Genomic DNA, 21331 nt, shown 5'->3' with positions numbered 1-21331 from the left:
GAGGCACTGGACTTGTGGACCAAGGCAATAGAATTGTCCTGAAAGTCACATCACTGAGGTCGCCATGGAGGACAGGAAAGGGATGGGACTGGAGCAGAAATCAAATCCCTGACCTGCTGTTTTCTAGCCATGTGACTTGGGGCAAAGGACTTAGCCTCTCTGGTCCCCATCAAATGAGACTCATAATAGGATGAAATGAATAGATATAAGCACTTTACGAATGATAGGGCTCTGTTCAAATGTCAGATGTCCCCAGTGCAGAGGGCTGGGGCCACCCACTGCCTTTTGTGACTTCAAGGCTCTCTCCACTGTGTATTTGAACAGACCTCATTCATTCAGCATCTCCCATGTTCCTGCCTAATGGCATCCTGGGAATGATACAGACATAGAAGAGACAATCCTGGAGCAAGTGAGATCCATGCAGTTACTTCCCCATTTCCCACATAAGCAAACTGAGGGCAGCAGGAGTATACACATAATTTGCCAATCCCTGCACTTCACATTCCTGGTAAAACCAGTCCTAGAACATGGGGTGCCTACTAGCCAGACGACCCCACACCCGGCTGGGGTCACAGGCTTAGGCGTCAGAATACCTGGTTCTAGTTCCAGCCCTGACACTAATGTGCTGTGTGACCTTGGGCATCAGCTACTCACTGTGCCTTATTTTCCTCATTTGTAAAGTAGGCGTAAAGTTTCTACCAGCCTTGCCTGCCTCTTTGGGTTAGGAGTACATGAGACAGGAGGTATGAAAGGACCTTGGAAGACTACAATGTCCTCCACATGCTGGGGTGGCCCTGGGAATGTCTTTGGGAGAGGTGATTAAACAGTATGGTCTCTGCAAAACTATACAGAAGGGAAATTAGTTCCTGGTACGACGCCACCTCCCTCTGTCAAGACCCCTGTTGGGTGTCTTTGTCCCTCCCGGACTTCCTAATTGCCAGCAGTGTTTGAGTACCTCCTCTGTCCCAGGAGCACTTCCTGTGCCTTCCCTCATTTGATCTGCCCAGCAACTCTTACCATCCCCACTGAACAGATGAAGAAACTGAGCTCAGGAGGGTGAAACCTAGTCCCCGAGGCCAGGATGTGGACCCGGGAGGTCCTAAAGCAGGGCCCTCGCTCTCCACCTCCCAGCATAATCCCCCTGTTGTCAGATGGCTGTCAGCCAACTTCAGGCACACGCTGGCTGAGGACAGCTTCCTGTGTGATCTCGCTCAGGATCCAGGTTAAACACACCTTCAGGCGGGACTCTAGAAATCCAAAGCTTTCCAGATCCGAATGATACGGGGCAGGTCCTTCCTGCCCCTCTGCCCAGTGAGACCTTCTTTATCCTTCACAGATCAGACAGGGCGCCTCCTCCTGGAAGTCTGCTCCGATCCCCCAGCCCGCAGGGGTCTGTTGCCTCCGTGTCCGTACCTCTGTCACTGGTGCTCAGTCCTGAGCCCCCCTGGCCTGCTTGGGTCTTAGGTCCCTAGTGTACAACCCTCAGCCCTCTGATTAAATCTCTAAACCTTTGGGGGCTAGGGTCCAAATCCCCCTACCCACAAGTCGGACTTTGTAAGGGGCAGTGTTATAAGGGGAATGAACGTGAGCTTTGGCACCAAATGCAGCCGGGTTCAGGCCCTGGTTCGGACACTTGCGTGTGGCATTGGGCAAGACACTTACCCTCTCCATACTCTTTCTTTATCTCTAGATTGCAGGTGATGATAAAAAGATGTACCTTTCACGGTCGTGTTGATTGAAGAAGGCTTAGAGCTGCAATGACCGACACGTTACAGGCACTTGATAAATGGTAGCTGGTATCGATTGTTATCATAAACGCTGGCTTGCCTGCTTGATTGATTTGGCGGTTAGAACAGGACACAAATAAAAACAAAAATTCAAGTCACACTCAAGAAATTAGTTCGGAGGACTTCTAGAGCCAGGTTTCTACAGTGCAATTCTCTGAGTCCAAGGCCCCCTCTCTCCTTCCAAAGGCTCCAGCTCCACCTCTTCTCTGATCTTCTCATAGAAACACCCCCTCCTCCTCTTTAGCTGGTGAGCTAAAGGGCATGACCCATCTCCCTATAGTGAGAGGGGGGAGGCAGGTAGAGTACCTGAGGCAGGTAGAGTACCTGAGGCTAGTTCTCATGTTACAGTTGAATTAACCTAGGCCGGAGATGAGAAGTGCTGCCTTTGCCAGAAGGCTACTTGGACGTACCTGGGCTCTAGAACCTTCCACAGAGGGCACAGGCCCAGGGGAGGCTGTGGTGAGCCTCATGTCCTCTAGAATGGGGACCACACCTGAAAAGGTTTCACCCGCCCTGCATTCTGGCTCTTTAATCTCCTTCTTCCATTTGCAAGCTCCTCTTTCCCCCTTTTCCTCCTCCGCCATTAGTTCTTGGCTCTATATTTTTTCTATCACCTTCATACCAGAGGTTCATATTTTGCGTCAAGCCTCTCCTAGCTGTCGAGCGGTTTGGTTTTGTGTTTGTGTGTGTGTGTGTGTGTGTGTGTGTGTGTGTGTGTAATTTTCTTTCCTGAGCGTGTTATTCTTGGAGAAGGAGTGCCCTGGCTTGGGCGATGGGAGGGATGGAAGGGAGGGGATGGAGGGCCTGGGTGCAAAGGTGGGGGCTGGACATGGCATCCCCTCTGGAACACTGCTGTCTGCGGGCCCGCCCGGCATGGGGCTCTTAGGGTCACCAGGGAAGCTTCCAGAGTGTAGGCAGGGTGGGGGCACTTTTTCCCAAAGAGTTAATAAAAACAGCAAACCACAGCCCCCCTTCCCCTGCTACCTCCTGCCAGGAAAAACAGCCCCGAGCTCTGTGGTTACATCTGTTCCTCCAGGAATGGTACAAAGACTCCAAACCATGCCATGGTGAGAAGTCGCTGCTGGATAGACCAGCCTTCAAGTCCAGGGTCACCCAGGCCTGTCACCCCCTCCCCACTGCCAGATCCACTTTGTGCTTTCTCATGGTCATGACGCCGGTTGTAAGATTTCCCCTGTCCATCCAATGACAAGATGAGGAAAGAGAAGCCCAGAGAGGCGGTGGGGCCTCCCGGAGTCACACAGCTGTGGTTTCTGACCCCCAGGCCCAAGCAGACGAGCTCCAAAAGCATGGGAAGCAGGACATTTAGCACAGGGGTGGTGCTGTCCATCCCTCAGAGGGCTCGGGTGAGACAAGGATCACCTACACCCCATCCAATGGGTTCCCGCTCCTCTATTTAAGAAGGTAGGGATAAGTTTAAGGAATTGCGGGAATTTTTCCTGAAAAACATTTTAAAACATTTTTGTCTTTATAAGAATAAGCCCTCGGCAAGCAAGAAAACTTGCGTGAAAGAACTAATTTCCTGAGGTTTTAATGATTTGGGCTTTTAATAGTTGATGGGGCATTTCATTCACGAACAGTCTTTTCAGGTGAGAAGGTTCCTCGGAGGGTCAGAACCCTGCTACCATTAGGGTAGCTTCGTGGGAATTAGAAAAAGGTGTCATTTCCTCGATACATCTACTTCCATCTATCAAACCAGTGTCGTAATATACTGATTTTGTCAGAAGACAGCATTTAATGCCATCTGCCAGAAATGATAGCTATCACAAACCCATAATGTCTATGAAGTGAATGTTGTCTCTGTGTTGCCTGTTGTATTATCTGTTATCTTCCTGTGTTATCTATTATGTTATCTATTGCTGTATAACAAGTTACTCTGAAACTGAGTAACTTAAAACAAGAATAAACGTTTACTATCCCCGGTGTCTATGAGTCAGGAATTCCGAAGCAGCTTTGCTAAGTGGTTCTGATTCGGTGTCTTTCCTGAAGCCTCACTCAGGCTGTCAGCAGGGGTGCTGTCCCCTGAATGCCTGACTGGGACTGAATGACCCGCTCTCCTGGTGGCTCACTCGCACAGCTGGTAACTTGGACCTGCTCGGTCCCTTGCCACGTGGACCTCGCCAAAGAACTGTCCTGATGACATGGCAGCTGGCTTCCCCCAGAGTGAGAGAACCCAGAGAGAGCCAGGCGGACACAGCGATGTGTTGTCACTTGTTGTTACTTTAGCCGTTCTGATAGGTGTGTGGTGATATCTTATTCCTCTTGGGTGGGTACTGCTGCATCTTTATCACAGCTGTTATGTCCCCGTGAGCTCTGTTAGAGCAAGGGCCTGCTTGCTTTGCCTTCTGTGCACCCCCAGAGCCCAGAGCAGGGCAGGGCACAGGAAGAAACCCAAAGTCTATTTAGAGAATGAATGCACGGCCTGCGGGGTCTCTGGCCCTTTTTAAGCAGGCAGGAAAGCAGCAAGGCCTTTGCTCTGGGAAACCTCTTGAATACCTTCCCCGGGCGAGATTGCTGGGGGAAGGCTAAGGCCCTCCACCACCCACAGAGGAGCAGGGACGAGGGGGGCAGAGCACCCAGCACCCTGACACCCCACCGGGTCCCTGGGGCCTCCAGGCCACTTGGGGCACATATTGTGGGCCTGGCGCTTCTCCCTTCTCCCCTTCCACTGCCTCTGCCTTCTCAGGGCAGAGACATCCCGAGGATAAGTATGTGGGGATCCCCAAAGCTCTTGCCACTGGGCCGTGGGTCTTCCAGACTTTGTTTTTCTTTTCTCCCCACTGTAATTGCAGCCGGGGAAGGGCCAGGCCTTTGCTAGGATTTATCCATGGGCCACAGCCAAGCTTTGCCCCGAGTAGCAGGGCCGTCAGTGCCCTGCAATAAAAATTGAGGTGGCTTGTGGTCCAGGTTGAATCTGTTGACTTGGGTTGTGAATTCTGCTCCCTGAAGGGAGGGGGTGCCTGCTGTCCTCTGCGCCCCCCTCCCCGACCGCTGGCGGCTATGACCGGCCACACTTCATGTCTTGTGTATAGATAATGCTGAGGTGTCTTAGAAGAGGCTTCTCCCCGTAGGGATATGTTTCCCGAAGAGTAACAGAATACAGACATGATAAATTAGCTAACAATGAGCTCGAATTTAATATTGAATATAAATATTTATAGGTCAAATGGCTCACAGATATACACATATAGGAGGTCAGTATTTTCTAAAAAATCAAGAATTGCAAATGAAGGGAAACCTCATCAGCTAAGATGAAGCCAGAAATAGGTCAGAAAGCAGAACACCTGCCATAAGGCCCCCATTCCCTTGCTGAAAATGGGCCACAAGATCGGTTTGAAGATTCCTAGAAGCTGTTATCTGTTTGCTAGGGCTGCGGTAACAAAGTACCACAGACTGGAGCTTAAACAGCAGAGATTTATTTTCTCACAGTTCGAGAGGCTGGAAGTCCAAGATCAGGGTGTCGGCAGGGTCGGTTTCCTCTGAGGCCTCTCTCTTCGACTTGTAGGTGGCTGTCTTCCACCCTGTGTCCTCACATGGTCTTCCGTCTGTGTGTCTGTGCCCTGCTCTCCTCTTGTAAGGGTACCGGTCATACTGGATGAGAGCCCTCTCATAGGACCCCACTTTAACCTTAATTCCCCTTTTAAAGAGCCTACCTCGAAATACAGGAACACTGACATACTGGGGGGTTAAGACTGCCACATATGAAGTTGGGCTGGGGAACAACCAGCTACCGTTAGTAGCCCCCTCCGTTAGTACAGCCCGCATCAGTAGCCAAAAGTAGCAAAATCTGAATCTGTTAGAGGAGTCAGTCAGAGGATTTGTGAAATAAACCAAAGCATTCTCCCAGAGGGAGCCCTGAGTCATGAGAGAAAATTCCTCCTTTGGCGCTTGACCCACAGACGTTGTGTGAGTCCGTAGCGGCCACCATTCCCGTAGCATACAGAGCAATGGAGTTTCACATGGCTGTCCGTCCCCGCGTTCAGGAATCGCACATTCCCAAAGTGGAATTCAGTGAAATCGGGCCTGCGAGAAGATTCCACAGCCTTTGCTAAAAGGCAGACGTCAGCTGCCCAATGACAAGCCCAACTCCAATGGCCTTTGGGGTGCCGGGAAGAGCCCAGTGGTTCACTGAGAAGCCCCAGCTTTTGAGCGGGGCTCTGAGTTCCAGGTGAGATTGGGAAAAGCTGAGGAAGAGGGGCCGGGTTTCTAGCAGAGGGGGAGGGAGGGGAGCCCCAAGCAAAGGCAGGGGTGGGGTGGGCAAGCACGCCCACCGGCCTGGCCTCCCTGGGCCAGGGTCCCGGAGCTGGCAACCCCTCCTGGGGCCACGTCCTCTAACCCGGTCTCTCCTTGTGTGTGTCCCCACAGGGCTCTGGCTGAGAACATGGCCAATGGCATTGACGAGCTGATCGGCATTCCCTTCCCCAACCACAGCAGCGAGGTCCTGTGCAGCCTGAACGAGCAGCGGCATGACGGGCTGCTCTGCGACGTGCTCCTGGTGGTGCAAGAGCAGGAGTACCGCACCCACCGCTCCGTCCTGGCCGCCTGCAGCAAGTACTTCAAGAAGCTCTTCACAGCCGGCACCTTAGCCAGCCAGCCCTACGTCTACGAGATCGACTTCGTCCAGCCCGAGGCGCTGGCCGCCATCCTGGAGTTCGCCTACACCTCCACGCTCACCATCACGGCCTCCAACGTCAAGCACATCCTCAACGCCGCCAGGATGCTGGAGATCCAGTGCATCGTGAACGTGTGCCTGGAGATCATGGAGCCCGGGGGGGACGGGGAGGAGGAGGATGACAAAGAGGACGACGACGATGACGAAGATGACGACGACGAGGAGGACGAAGAGGAGGAGGAGGAGGAAGAGGAGGAGGAGGACGACGACACGGAGGACTTTGCTGATCAAGACAACTTGCCTGACCCCCAGGACATCAGCTGCCACCAAAGCCCCTCCAGGATGGACCACCTCTCGGAGGCCTGTTCAGACGCTCCCAGGGACTTCCCCGATTCCTTCCGGGCCGGCAGCCCTGGCCACCTGGGCGTGATCCGGGACTTCTCCATTGAATCTCTGCTGAGGGAGAACCTGTACCCCAAAGCCAACATCCCCGACAGGAGACCCTCCTTATCTCCGTTCGTCCCGGACTTCTTTCCACACCTCTGGTCGGGGGACTTCGGTGCCTTTGCCCAGCTGCCCGAGCAGCCCGTGGACAGCGGGCCCCTAGACCTGGTCATCAAGAACCGCAAGATCAAGGAGGAGGAGAGGGGGGAGCTGCCCCCACCTCCGCCGCCGCCCTTCCCCAGCGACTTCTTCAAGGCCATGTTCCCGGACCTTCCCGGGGGGCCGCTGGGCCCCATCAAGGCAGAGAATGACTACGGTGCCTATCTCAACTTCCTGAGCGCCACCCACCTAGGGGGCCTCTTCCCGCCCTGGCCGCTGGTGGAGGAGCGCAAGCTGAAGCCCAAGGCCTCTCAGCAGTGCCCCATCTGCCACAAAGTCATCATGGGGGCCGGGAAGCTGCCACGGCACATGAGGACCCACACCGGGGAGAAGCCATACATGTGCAACATCTGCGAGGTCCGCTTCACCAGGTGCGAACGGAGGCCTGTGGGTGTGAGGGGCAGGGCGGGGAGGGCCGGGGGCCTCGGGGATGGAGAGGGACCCAGGTCAGGGGAGGTCCAGCTGGATCCTAGATGCACAGCAAGCTCATCGCCAGAACAGGTGCTAGGCATTAGCTGGGGCAGTGATTTTCAGATATTTTCCTATATATGCTATTAGGTATAAGGCCAAGATGCAAAAGAGATCAGAGCGGAGCTGTTCTGGTTAAGGCAGAAGCGGGGAGGGGCGATCTCAGCACCCGCTGTAGATCCAGGAAAGCCGGTTTGAAGCTCCCCAATGGAGTGCAGCCCCTCCTTTATTTTATTTGGAGCCCAAACAGCATGCCAGGGCCTGTCTTGAATGGATTACATATACTACCGCCCCCGCCACGTCCTGGAAGTCAGGGAGGGCCATGGGCTTTGTCCACAGATAGGTGATCTGTCTCCCAGTGGCTAGTCAGCCACTCCTAAGCCCAGCTGGGAAATGGCAGAGCTGGGACTTGAACCCCAGTGAGACCCCTGTAGGCCCTTTCAGTCCTATTTTGGGTCAGACCTAAAGGCTGGGCCTCCTTTTACGTTCTCCCCCTTGACTGTCCATGTTGGGAAGAGGGTTAACTCTATGCCGTTATAAAAGTTGAACTTTGAAATCAGTACACGATAAGCCTTTCATCTTTCCCGGACTCCATCCCATTCAGCACGCGTGTGTTGTGTACCTTCTCTGCACAGCAACTTTTGTGGTCAAAACTGATTGGTGGGATGATGTGGGGTCCGATTTGTCCAGTGCTAGGTTTTGATGGGCCTCATTTGGGGGAGATAAGGTCTGTTGGTGCCGATTGTGGTCACTGATGTGAGGCTGACCTTCTCAGCCGTGTCCACACTGCGGAAGGTTCTGGTGAGTGCCCTGCATCAGGGCTTGGTCATTTCAGTGCGTCGGATGTGGTTTACCTGCCCTGGGACTGTGACTTCCTAGACCAGGTCCTTTCCCCACATTGCCCCTGTCCCCATCAGAGAACCCGCCTTGAGAAACCCACGCTTATTCCAGTGGTGCTGCTGCCACCCCGTAGCCCCCTAGCAGTTCATCTTTGGGAATTGCTGGGGGCTCGTTCTTTCGATTTGCCCCAGTGGACCCAAAGCTCTGGGTTTTGAGGAGAATGCAATGTTTGGCATCAGGTCGATTATCAAATCAGGGGCAGTGCTTTTGGGGGAAAAACAAGATGAGTTCTGCTAAGTAACGAGACGCACTCTCTTTGGCGGCTTGAAAACTCGATTTGAGGTTGCCAGAGAGGGTACAGAAACGTGTTCAGCTGACAGTTGTGAAAACAGCTCTGCAGGGTCTTCCGGTGACCGCTTCGAAAGACAACGCGGATTGTTTCCGAGGTGGCCTTGGGTCCCCTCACAGCTGCTTCTGTGAAGGAAACCCCAGCAGAATCTCCCAGCTGCTCCGAGCTGACAGTGAAGGGAGAATTTCCGGGTGCAGAGGGGCAGGGCCCCCCATACCCCGGGTGTGTCCCCTTCCACCCAGCCGTGCTGACCTCAAGTGCTTGCTTCTCTTACCGCTGCAGAGCAGCTGGCCCCAAAGTCCCCGAGATTCACCCCCTCTCGGGTGCCCCCCACTACTGGCCCTGCCACTCTTACGTCGCCTCCTCCTCCCTCCCTCCTCTTCTCCTGAATTCACCTTAGAGCCATAGAACCCCTGTAAAGGCTTGACAAGAGCACAGGGATAACGGAAGATAAACCAGAGCCCAGTCCAGATTCAAGCACAGTTCATGCATCTGGAGCCAGTGCCTCTCCGCAGCCCCCTGGGAATGACTTCAAGACGTGGACACCCTTCACAGGCCTGGTCCAGAAAAGCCAGCCCCTGAGTCCTGCCACCTGGGCTCCACCTCCTTTGCTTGTCCCCTGCACAGACGGCTGACACTTGGGGACACCCCTCCGTCCAGGGGAGACCCTTGTCTGTGGCTTCAAGGGGATGTGCTGCATCTCAGGGTACCTCAGAGCGAGTCTGCCCTGCCCCCCCACCAAGTCCCCATGTCCCTTCCGTTCCCCACTTCCCTCCGGGCCTTTCCCACACTCCGCTGTGAGGGCCATGGCGGTCTGTGTCCCTGCCTTCCCTAGGGAAAGTTTTAAACTCGGTCAGTCGAGACAGACTTCTCGCCCTCTTGACACCAGAACATCCTCTGCGTGGGCCTCCTGGTTTGGGCCTCAATGCTGTGTTGTATAGGAGGGTCGCATTCCAGAACCCTCCCTCCCAGCACATTCCTGCTGATCACTCAGGGTGGTCGCTGTGCCTGCCGGCTCACCACCCCTCCAGGCCAGATCAGCTGTGGGGCGGGTTCCAGCCACCCGGGCCCCCAGGCCTGTCTCCAGCTGGCGCAGCTTCGTTCCCGCCTCCGTCCACATCTCCCCTCACTCGGTGCCCACTGGGCACTGGCCCTCCTGAGACAGATCAGAAGAGCTCTGGGGTCCCCTTCCCAGGAGCAGAGATACCCGGAGTGGGGAGAGGGTGGAGGAGAGTTTCTTGGCCTCCTCCCCTAGGGACTTTATTTCTCACTGTGGGCTGTGGCTGCCCATGATGGACACCCCTCGACACCCCTCCCCATCACATTCTTCGGAATCGCTGGTTCCTTGCTGCCCTTCTGTCGCCTCCCCGGAGCTGCCTGCAGGATTCTTTTCAGCCTTCAGAGAGCCTCAACCCTGGCCTGTCCAGGTCCAGGTGGCCTGTAACTCTTTATATAGCCAAGTCCTCTCGCAGCCTTTCCACGGGGAGCCCCCCCTTTGTGGCTGACTTCCTGCCGCCAACATCTGTAACACTGCCCTCCTCAGCTGGAGGCGTCTTCAGCAGCCACTGAGAGCAGCAGCTGCTGCCTCTTTGACTCGGAATTCCCAGACTCCCTTGCAATGCAAAGCCACTACCTGGGACTGGACCCCCCGCGAGGCTGAAGGACCCCTGACCTGCTGCCCTCACGTCCTCCTCGTGGATACTATTTTCCTTTCTGGAGCCCGAGTCTTTGCTTAATTATAGCTGAGCTTCTGCTCTCCGGTCAGGCCTCCTTTCCTCTCTTCTTGATGTTGATCCCACTTCCCCTCCCTCCTGGGGGACGTTGGAGTGACCCACCCTCCCCCTGCAAGGTGGCCCCGGCTCTGAGTTATGGCCTCCGATGCCAGCTCCCAGCATGTCCACGCCCCGTGGGAACATCATTCTTCATGGCTTCAGCAGCGCAACACGGCGGAGGGGCCTTGGGCGTCCTTCCAACAGAGCCCCTTCTGCCCCTGAGGCCCCACTTACTGCTCTCATTCTGTGGGTGTCCAAGAAGGGACTGCAGCCCCACCATCACGTGTCTATTCCTTGGTGTCGGGAATCTCACCTCCGAGCCAGCTCTAGATTTCAGCCAGTCCCACAGTTGTCCCACCACTGACCTTTCCAGCTATGAGACACCCCTGGAGCCACAGGAAAGGCCTCAAAGGCTTCAACCAGATGGTGTATCTCTGGCCCCATGCTGTCCCCTCCTAGCTCTGGCCATCCCATGATCACCTGGACTCCAAGTTCCTCTGTCTATGCCTGAGTCTATGTGTCCACTCCCCTAGCCTGGTCCAAGGTCACCATTTTCTTCCTGAGGACGGCTGCAGTCTGTGCTGGCTGCAGAGACAGCTCGCGATGAAACTGGTCCTGTGGCTCTGACTTGGGAGAGAGAAACAGTTCCAGGACTTAGGGCAGAGGTAGCCTGGACCAAGATTCCCCCAGACCCTCCTCGTCAGGAGTCCTTTACTTCTATTCCCAGAAAGTCTGGAAGCCTGGGCCAAAGGTCAGGACTACAGGGTTCGTGGGCCAGAGGTGGCCCCTAGGATGCGCCTTGAAGAACGGGGAGCATGTGGGCCAGGGAGGACAAGAAGGTATTCATCCTCTCGCGTGCAGAGGGACGCTGCTGCCCTTGGTGGGACTTTTCCCTGCCCACCCACCTCACAGGGCCCTCCCCCTCCTCGTTGCCCCAACCCCTGTCATCACCACCAACTAGGCCTGGCCTGGGCCTGTGAAGGCCTCAGAAGACTCTTAATTGCTCCTGTCCTGCCACGTGGGTCCTTGAGTACAGGCCGCCTGTCAGGGGAGCCCCTGGAGCTCATGCTTGGGCAGTCTTCCCTCCTGCAGCCCCCGCATCCCACCCGCAGCCTGGCTCTCACAGGCGCTCCAGTCAGGTCTGGCGGACACGTGGTGAAGTCGAGAAACTGCCACACGTGAGAAGAGGCCAGCTCCTGAGACGACAGTGGTCCCGTGGAGGAGAAGGATGGGCAACCCAAGCTCTGTACCCCGAGAAATCAATCTCTGATGAGCCACGATTTCCCCAGTCTCCACTGAATCCCCTACCGACATCCCGTGAAGGCTGCAACTTTTAGCCCCCACCCCCTGGCCCCCAGAGCAAGCCAAACGCTGGTTGCTCCGTGGCGCCCCACGGTTCCCTCTCCAAACAAGGCCGGGAGCCTGGCAGATGATGCTTTTTTTTTCCCCCCTGTATTTTTTTCTTAGTTCTCCCACTCCTGGCAGCTCTGGGGACCTTATTAAGATAATGTAGTATCGTTAGCAGTGGCAGCAGGAAGATAATTTGTCTCAGACCATCAGGTTACCAAGAAGTCTGAGTGGATGGTGTTGGGAAAGCGTTATCCTCACTTGGGAGCCTCCACTGAGGCCCAGGACCCGGGGCCCTTTCCTTTCACTCAGGGGAATGATATCACCAGGACTGGCTCATCTTTCTTGACGATGAGCTCTCCGAGCTGGAAGGGGGAATACCGGTCAAGGCTTGCATGCATGTGACCTGGCCTGGGTCCCAGGTGCAGAGTAAAGGGATGAGACGGCAGACAAGGGGACAGGGTGAGGGAGGAGCACGTCAGGTTTGGACTGGGCAGTTCTGAGAAGTGGCCCCGCACCAGCGGGCCGCGGCCATGACCACCCATTGTACCGTGAGGAGCACCGGGCAGAACTCCAAAGCATCTGCTGGGTTCTTATCCGAGCAGGTTCCAGTACCATCCGGGCCACATGCTGAACAAGTGCGGAGGGAGCAGGGCCGGCACATGGGGACACAGAAGGCAGTGTCTCCTGGGGACTGCAGCCCCTTGGAAAGGGCACTGCCGTGGTGATCAGGAACCCCAGCTTGAGGGCTTGCATCTGCCTCTAAGTAGCTGTGTGACTTTGGCTGAGTCACCTCCCCTCTCTGGGCCTCGGTTTCCCCATGTGTAACATGAGGGGGTTGGAGCAGGTGCTCCCTAAGTTCACGCCCAGATTTATGACCCCATATATTGCCCAAGATCAGGAAAGCTCTGGACACATGACAGCACTTCTCTTTGCCTCCTCTTCCTCACGAGAATGATGGAAGGGCCAATTTCACGGGCTTTACTGAAGCCCTTATAACCAACCACCTGTGCGGTTAGGTCCTGACCCGCGCTCACGATTAGTACTGACGGGAACGTCCCTGAGCCTGGCTCCTTTTTTGCAGCTCACTGTCCATGAATTTGCTGCTTCCTGCATTATCTTGCTGTCTAGGCGCCTAATAAGACAGGGCCCCAGGAGCCAGGGACAGGGCGGTGGCTCCGCAGGCATGAGGGGCAGCTAAGGGAAACAGCACACGTGGCGGCCCTGCCCTGGGAATAGCATGCATGGGAAATAAAGGCAGGAAAGACAGCCTCTGAACAGGTGTTCCCATCTTCCAGGAGCACCTGTGTGGTTGAATTGGGGCCACAGAGCACAGACAGGGAAACTGGGACCCCAGGGCTCGGGACTTGCTGGGAGGGCAATGCTGATACGTATGGGGCCTTTAGGGGCCAGAAGAGGATGATGCTGACACATCGTCCTCTGTTGCTCCCTCCCTGCCCCTCAATTGACCTGCCTCGGGCTGCAGCGTTCAAGTGCTCTGGAAGGTCAGGGCAAAGGATAAGGCCTGGGTGGACAGAAAAGGGTTTATGAAAGACCGCACGTGAGTTTGACCACTGAAGAATCAGGGGGATTGGGAGTGGTAGACATTTCAGGCAGGGCAGTTTGCAAGGGTAAACTCAGAGAGGAAGGATGTGGGTGCAGGGAAGAGGAGGGCTCACGGCTGGGAAGGAAAGAGCACACGTGCCGGCATCTACGCTTGGACATCTGGTGGGAACCTAAGGGATGGAGCGTGGTGTCCAAACACAGGATACGCACAGAAGGGGAAGGAGCCAGGGCTTACCAGCATCCATCCCATAATATGGCAGGCTCTGAGCCAGGGGGGCTGGTGGTCCAGCTCATGCCAACGGAGATTCAAAGATGCAAAGCTGACCAGAGCATGGCCTGCTAGGGGAACAGTGTGTCCATGTGGTGCAGTACTGTGGGGATGGACGGGGGCTGGCAAAGGATATGGGGTGATTCTTTTTTCCAGCTTTATTGAGATATATCTGACATATAACACTGTATAACTTTAAGGTGTACAACAGTGATGATTTGATATGCACATATATTGTGAAACGATTACCACAATCACATTAGTTAACACACCCATCACCTCACTTAGTTACCTTTTTTGTGTGTGTGGTGAGAACATCTAAGATCTACTCTCTTAGTAACTTTCAAATATATAATACAGTATTGTTCACTATAGTCCCCAAGGGCCCCCAGATCTTATCCCTTTATAACTGGAAGGCGTGAGCTTGTAAGGAGACTTCAAAGCCATGCTAAGGGGTGAGTTAGCACACAGGCCTTTGGACAGGGTTAGGGGGCTTGGAAGATTTTAAGGGGGCACCGGACCCCCAGTCCTGAAGGAAAGTGACCAAGAGCTCAGCTGCTGAGAGTCAGACTGGAACATTCCAACTCACTCATGATGCCTCTGGCAGCAGATCAGATGCGTAAAGGAGCAAGGGTAGAAGAGCGGCAATGCATGAAGCCAGCCAGCCAGAAAGAGATTCAGTATGAGCCCATTTCCCAGATGCAAACACTCTCAGAACACCAAAGGTCAAAATGGTGCAGCACAGCCTCCCATTTTAGAGGTCAGGAAACTGAGGCCCAGGGCAGCAAAGGACCTGGTCCGGTTCTTAGAGTGTGCTGAGCCCGGGCCCTGCTCTGCCAATGCACACGCGCATTACATCTACATGGAAAGGTCATTACAGAAATAAGGAGGCTGTGTGACCTCAAGAAAGCCATTCCCTCCCTGGAAATGGGCTGGGTTAGATCAGTATTTTCAAGGTCCTGGGAAGCATACCGCTAGGGATGCAGGTTACTGGGCCCACTGATTCAGACGTGCTCTCAGTAAACTAAATGCTCTCTAAGTTTTTTCCAGGACTAACTTATGAGGTTTGTCCACCCTCCTCCCCCGCTGCTCCCATGAAAAGTCTCCACTGGGGACAGTGGCTCCTGCCCAGACTGAGCTGCTCCCACAGCTTGGCCCAGTCTTCTGACCCCAGAGACGGAAGGCTGGCTGCAGATGCCCTGGTATGATTGTTTGGGCTGTACTTCCTGAGGCAGCCCCTACAGGCTTCAGGCTGGGAACACTCAGTATGAAAATCCTCAGAAGAGCTTGCCAACAAACCATGCCCAGATAGCCCTCCATGCCCCTCTGCCCCTCACCGGCTGGTACCTCTGGGAAAGCTGTTTGACTTCGCTGAGCCCCCAGCGATTCCTCAGTCCCAGTGAGGAAATTAATCCAGGTGTGTTGAATCGAGCTCATGCAAACGGAGATTCCTCGCCAATAGGAACTGATGTCTAGCCCTAGGTTCAACTCTGCATGGAGAGGTTAAATAACTTGCCTGAAGGTCACCCAGCAAGTTAGTGGGGGGTCTGAAGCTGGAGCAGGGGCTCCCACACCCCTAATGGGGATCCCTTTCCTGCACTGTACCTTGCCTGTGAATAATGACTTTCCAGGGTCATTGAAATGGTGTACTTGCCTGCTCACAGCAGGTGCTCAACGAGAGGAAATTGTCGCCACCTTCTCAGCACGTCTCCCACACTTGGGCCAGTCGCCTCTGAAGTGTGATTTACTTTAGATGCCCTAACAGGAAGCTCAGGGAAGCAGTGCATATTTAAAGAGGCCCTTGACATTTGAAGATTTACCATTTGCATTGTCCATTATTTGAGGGTGTCAATACTATTAAATATATGTAATAGTAATTTTTTAAAAAATCTCCCTTGTAAGGTTGTAGTGAGGACTGAATGAGATGATGTATTTAAAGCCCCACTGGTGACTCTCAGCTGACCCTCCACTAGGCCCTGGTGAGGATGAGTCCCTCAGCCAGTGTGTGAGCCTAGCCAACCACCTAGCATAGCCAACACCTAGCATCAGTGTTTCGTCAGAGCCTGAGCAAACGTGTGGAGTCCCGAGACGTATTCCCCAGGACTGTACAGCGTCACTCTAGGGCTACAGATAGCACTCTGCACCCCACCCCTACATTTTTACACAGGTCACAGTGCAGTGCTGAGGAGAGAGGCCTAGGCTGTTCTAGTCCCAGCTCTGCCATTACCCTTGCGGTGACCTTAAGGACTTCACCTCCCTGGTCCTACCCCTAACCCTCCCTGGGCCTCAGTCTGCCCACCAGCCAACTGAAGGATTAACCTAGGCCAGTGGTTCTCAGACCACCAGCAGCAGCAACATCCGGCAACATATTCAAAATGCAAACTCTCTGCTCTCTCCCCCGCAGACCTACTGACTCAGGCAGTCTGGGAGGGAGGCCTGGCACTCGGTGTTTCATCAGACCCTGATAATGGCTCATCAAGTTTGAGATCCACTAGCCAGCATGCTCGAAAATCCAATCACCAGGATGAAATGTGGGTTACAAAGACCATAAGAGCAGCATGCTGGTGGCAGAAGGGCACATGAGATGTCACAGCGGGGTACTTACTGTGCAGCCTGGGGGCAGCTGGTGAGACGGGGATGGCGGTGTCTGGTGTGTGAAGGATACCAACTCTCCCTTCCTCTGCCCTGCCTACCCCACTCTCCTCCCCCACCCCCCACGTGCCCTCCAGCCTTCCAGGGAGCACAGGTGGGGGAAACGGATCTGTCCTTTTGGTCCTTCTCCCCTGGTCCCTGCCAGTGTACTCATGAATGTCCTTTTCTCTCCTGCCCCACCCCTGGGGAACTAGCCGGAAAATGAGAGCCAGTGAGACCTCTAGCGGCCAGGGGACACCAGGAGACCAGGACCCGCTCCTGCTGTGCTGGGGTTATGTTGAGTGTGGTTTAAATCTGGCCATGTTAGGGCGGATGCCTGGGCTCCACATCTGCTCCAACCTCAAAACCAAGCCAAAAATTACAGGCAGACGCTCCACCCAAGCCACACCTGCAGGGAGGAGGTGGGAGGCTGGACACAGCTTCCTGGCCTGCCCGGCCTGGTCAAGGAAGGCTGCAGAAGGATCCTGAGAGTTCTCGAAGCTCACCTGCCTCCACTTCTGTGTGGCTGAAAGGCTCCTTTAGCTGGTTTATGCAGCATTCAGTCTTTACAGAAACAGGCTTGAGATGTCTGTTTTCCTTTCAAGACCGCCAGGAGGTGTGTTGAATCTAGCTCAACACAACCCGAATTTCTCTCCATCAGCTCTGGACAACAGGCATTGACGTCTCGTGCTAGGTTCGGCTCAGTGCAGAGAGGTTAAGTAACTCACCTAAGGTCACCCATCACGTTAGCAGTGGGTTTGCAGCTGGAGCAGAGGCTCCCACACCTGCTGATGGGAGCCGCAGCCCCACGTCATATCTTACCTCTGAATAATACTGCTTAAACCCTGAAAAGCTCTGCCCTAGCTTAGGCTGCATTCTTGTTGCACCTGGCTGTTTTGTAAACCCTGGAATCGTCTGCAGACAAAGAGGAGAGCCAAGGGCTGGGGCTCAGAAACCACAGTGCAGGAGTGACTTGAACAAGGTGTGCCTGATCCCTGTAGCCTCCCGGATTAGTGCTGAGGACTGACAGGTCTCAACAGCCCAGGGGCTGGGATGGGATCAGGGTGAACCTCGAGGAAGGACCCTGTGGCCTGGAGAGAGTGGAGCTGAAGGTGCCATCCAATATGAGAAGTGGCTGCCCCACTGGAGGACTAATGAAAGACTGCTGGCTTTCGGGGCCTCTGTCCCCAGCAAGTCTATTCTGCAGTCTATGAGACAGGCCCCGACAGAGTGGGCGCTCCATCCTCCTGAGCTTATGCGTAACAGGCGTTCTGGAACGACAGCAGCGTCTCTGGGCCCAGCTCCTGATCCACTCTCTAATCCAGGGGAGGAGCCACACCTGCTTGGGGTGGCGCAGTAGTTGAAGGTAAATTCTAGCAGGGGTCCCATTCCTGAGGGTTGACACCACAGCCGTCGGGAGCCTTAGCAGGTTCTGGAGGAGGGGGAGCAGAGAGTGAGGAGTGGCTCCTGGGGTTCTGGGCAGGGACTGACTCTGGCTCTGCCTTGCAGGCAGGACAAGCTGAAGATCCACATGAGGAAGCACACGGGGGAGCGGCCCTACCTGTGCATCCACTGCAACGCCAAGTTCGTGCACAACTACGACCTCAAGAACCACATGCGCATCCACACGGGCGTGCGGCCCTACCAGTGCGAGTTCTGCTACAAGAGCTTCACGCGCTCCGACCACCTGCACCGCCACATCAAGCGCCAGAGCTGCCGTATGGCCCGGCCCCGGCGCGGCCGCAAGCCCGCCGCCTGGAGGGCCGCCAGCCTGCTCTTTGGGCCCGGCGGCCCGGCCCCGGAGAAGGCGGCCTTCGTGATGCCCCCCGCGCTGGGTGACGTGGGCGGCCACCTGGGCGGGGCCGCCGTGTGCCTCCCGGGCCCCAGCCCCGCCAAGCACTTCCTGGCGGCGCCCAAGGGTGCGCTGAGCCTGCAGGAGCTGGAGCGGCAGTTCGAGGAGACGCAGATGAAGCTGTTCGGGCGCGCGCAGCTCGAGGCCGAGCGGAACGCGGGGGGCCTCTTGGCCTTCGCGCTGGCCGAGAACGTGGCCGCCGCGCGTCCCTACTTCCCGCTGCCTGACCCGTGGGCCGCGGGCCTGGCCGGCCTCCCCGGGCTCGCCGGCCTCAACCACGTGGCCTCCATGTCTGAAGCCAACAACTAGGCTGGCCTCATCACCCCCAGTCCTGCTTCCCTGTCCCCTCCCGGGCCCACCTGCCCCATCCGATGGGTCTGAACTTTTTATTTCAAAAGAAAAAAGGAAAACAAATAGCAGCTGCAGTGGTATTTTCTGGGCCTCCCGAGGCAGCTGCCTCCCCTGTGCTGGGGTCTGAGATGGGCATCCCCTCCCCAAAGGCCCGGCCCCTCTCTGGCTGTCTCTCTGCTCTCACACAGAAACTCACAGGGGCCCGTGCCAAAGAGGAGGCCCCAGACCAGGTGTCCAGAAGCACTTTGGAGCTGTGTGGGGCTAGACGGAGGGAGGTGGCTTGGCCAGAGGCAGACCGGATGGATGGAGCAGGGCTGAAGGTAGGGTCCCGAGATACACATCCTGAGCCCCGCCACTCTAAGGCAGAGTCCCTGCTGACACTGTTCCGATGGGTCATTTTTCCCATCTCCAGTGGCCCTGGGATCCTTAGGGGAAGTGACCTATAGGCAGGGAGAGGGTCTCCTGGGGTCCGGGCCCATTTTTCCCTCCCTGTCCTATGACCGCGGACAGGTCAGCCGTCTGTACCCCAGTTTCACCCTGCTGTGAAAGGGGGCTGGAAATTTTGTTTCCCCCTCCCATCCACCCACCGACACACTCGAACATGCCCATCCCTCCAGAGAGAAGCCTTGAGAGAGCAGGGGCTTTGCAGTCTTAACGTCCCTGGTGACGCTGTTTCACTGGACTTAGTTTTATCACGTCCACCTCTCCGTTGGCACAGGTGAGAAATATGGCCAAACTAGACAGGCTAACAGAGGAAGAGGGCTGGGGTGGGCTTGTCCACAGCCCCCAGGCAGCCTTGGGGAACTCTAAATCCTCCCCTCCCCTCCGGGCAGGCCACTGTGCGCATCCGGGGGCTACCATCTCGCATTGTCCCCACCTCTGCGTGGTCCCTCCAATGCCATAAGGAGTCTTTCAGGACTCCGAGGGCCAACACGGAAGGAATGGGGTCCTCCTCTTAACACCTGGCAGCTGCCCCTCTCCACCTGATTCCCGGAAACAGACAAAATGCCCAGTTACCCAGGTGTATGTTTGCTTTTCAGTTGGGGGCTTCTCAGGACTTTGGCATCGCTGTGTTTGAACACCCTCAACCCCTCCGTGGTCCCCCAGGGAGGAAGCCAGCTGTCCAGTGTGGGAAGTCAGAGGCTTGGCTCCAATATGGGCTTGGAGGGCTCTGTGAGTGAGGGCTGTCCACGCATTCTCCCTGGCTCTCTGGTTTGTAGCCGGTCCTGAGAAGGAAGACAGCTCTGCTGGCCCAGTGCCTTCCAGATCTTCTCTCCCCTTTCCTGTCCTTCCCTCCCTTTTCTTGCTGAGTTTTCTTTTGTTTCTCAGTAGCCCAGAGAAGGGAGGAGAGTTCTCCTGTGCAGATGGCCCAGGGCTGGTGTCCCCAATCCAGGAGCTGTGGGCATAGAGACTTCGGCTCTTCCTATTGCCTTGGCTTCTTCCTGAGCAAACGCAAAAAAACAAAAAGGCCAGAGAAGACCACAGACTCTGTCACTCTCCCAGCTCCCCGGCGAAGAGACCCGTGACTCCACACACCACCAGCTGCCCTTTCAGCCAGAGGGAACTGTTGCTGACACGCTCTCGTCCTCAGACGTCATCTGCTGGGCAGCTGCCTCTCACACTCCTGTCTCCATTTCTGACCCTGGCTTCTGGGACCCACCAGCCAACATGCCTGTGTTCCCCCTGCAGCCAAGGGAGTGGGGCTGAGCCAAACAAGAGAAAACGAGGAGAAACAAACAAATTAGAAACCAGTGGTGTTGGGGCTTTTGTTTTTATTTTGTAAAAGTAATGACTTCTCATAAACTCAATTTTTCAGACGACTGGTTAGTTCTTTTTGTTTTCTCTTGTCTGCAGTTTAGAGTTGTACATTGTAACATATCCAAAGATGTCGAGTACTGTATGATCAAGAACTTGAAGCAAATGGGTCATGGAGGTAGGGACGGTAGTGTTTGGTTTTGTTTCCCTTTTTTTGGGGGGGGGGACATTTCAGTTTCCCTGTCTGTGGGAGAACTTTGGAATTTTTTTCTATTTATAACTTTTTTTTTATGTGATTGCTTTATGTAAAATGACACTCAACAAGGTTTGCCTTAGTGATTCAAGGGACAATCTTCCATAACTTTGGTCGCACGCTGCATCCCGCCGAGAAAAACTCTCAGCTAATTTTCTGGCCTATTTATTAAACAGTATTAATTGACTTGATTAAATGATATTGAGAGTTGCACTTCTGTGAGAGGTGACAGCCACAAGACTCTCTGTAGACATCCGTGGCTTAAGAGGTTGACAATTGGGTGTCACAAACTTATAAAAATGTTGAAGATGCCTTTATAAAAAACACAAATCTTTGACCCTTATTTAATAACGTGAGGGACAGCATTTTAAGTAAAAGAAAGCCACACTTACTCAGTTCCCTGGTTCAGGTTGACTCCCTTTTGCATTGTCACTGCAGGTGACAGTGGGTGGTTGTGTGGTGGCGAGGTCAGATCGTCAGTGGTCCCCTGCATTGTGTGAGGCTCTGCTTGATCATAAGCTTTTGGGTATCTATGACCCCGAGTGTGAGGTGTGTGTGTGTGTGTGTGTGTGTGTTTACACGTGCAGGTACAGCCTATTGTGTGTGAGCAAGTGAGAGTCGAAGGGTTGCTGACCATTTTAACACATCAGTCCTACCAGTTCCCTGGCTTGGATTCCAGAACAGCCTCTGGCTGGCCCTGCTACCGTCTCGGCCTTCTTCCCTCTATTCCTTGGCACTGGAGTTGGACTTCTCGTCCTCGTTCACCTGATCCTTCCCAAACAGAATGCTAGGCCCTGAAGGAGGTAAGAAAATATATTGCTGTCATTGAATGGTGTCAACTCTACTCAGAACCTGGAGC

At 54.9% G+C, this 21331-nt stretch overlaps 1 protein-coding gene across 1 annotated transcript in view; it reads left to right on the top strand.

Annotated features, from left to right (window-relative positions):
* Nucleotides 1-20615, top strand: part of ZBTB7C (zinc finger and BTB domain containing 7C) — a 379507-nt gene extending 358892 nt beyond the window's left edge. Inside the window, exons 4-5 of the mRNA XM_030867882.2 lie at nt 6171-7391; nt 17771-20615. Coding sequence (XP_030723742.1) covers nt 6187-7391; nt 17771-18422 — 1857 coding nt within the window. The 5' untranslated portion in view covers nt 6171-6186 and the 3' untranslated portion in view covers nt 18423-20615. The remainder of the gene's footprint in view (nt 1-6170; nt 7392-17770) is intronic.
* Nucleotides 20616-21331: the final 716 nt, after the last annotated feature.

This window comes from Globicephala melas, chromosome 13, assembly GCF_963455315.2.
Source record: "Globicephala melas chromosome 13, mGloMel1.2, whole genome shotgun sequence".
NCBI classification, from domain to species: Eukaryota; Metazoa; Chordata; class Mammalia; order Artiodactyla; family Delphinidae; genus Globicephala; species Globicephala melas.
This window is presented reverse-complemented; position numbering and strand designations above follow the sequence as displayed.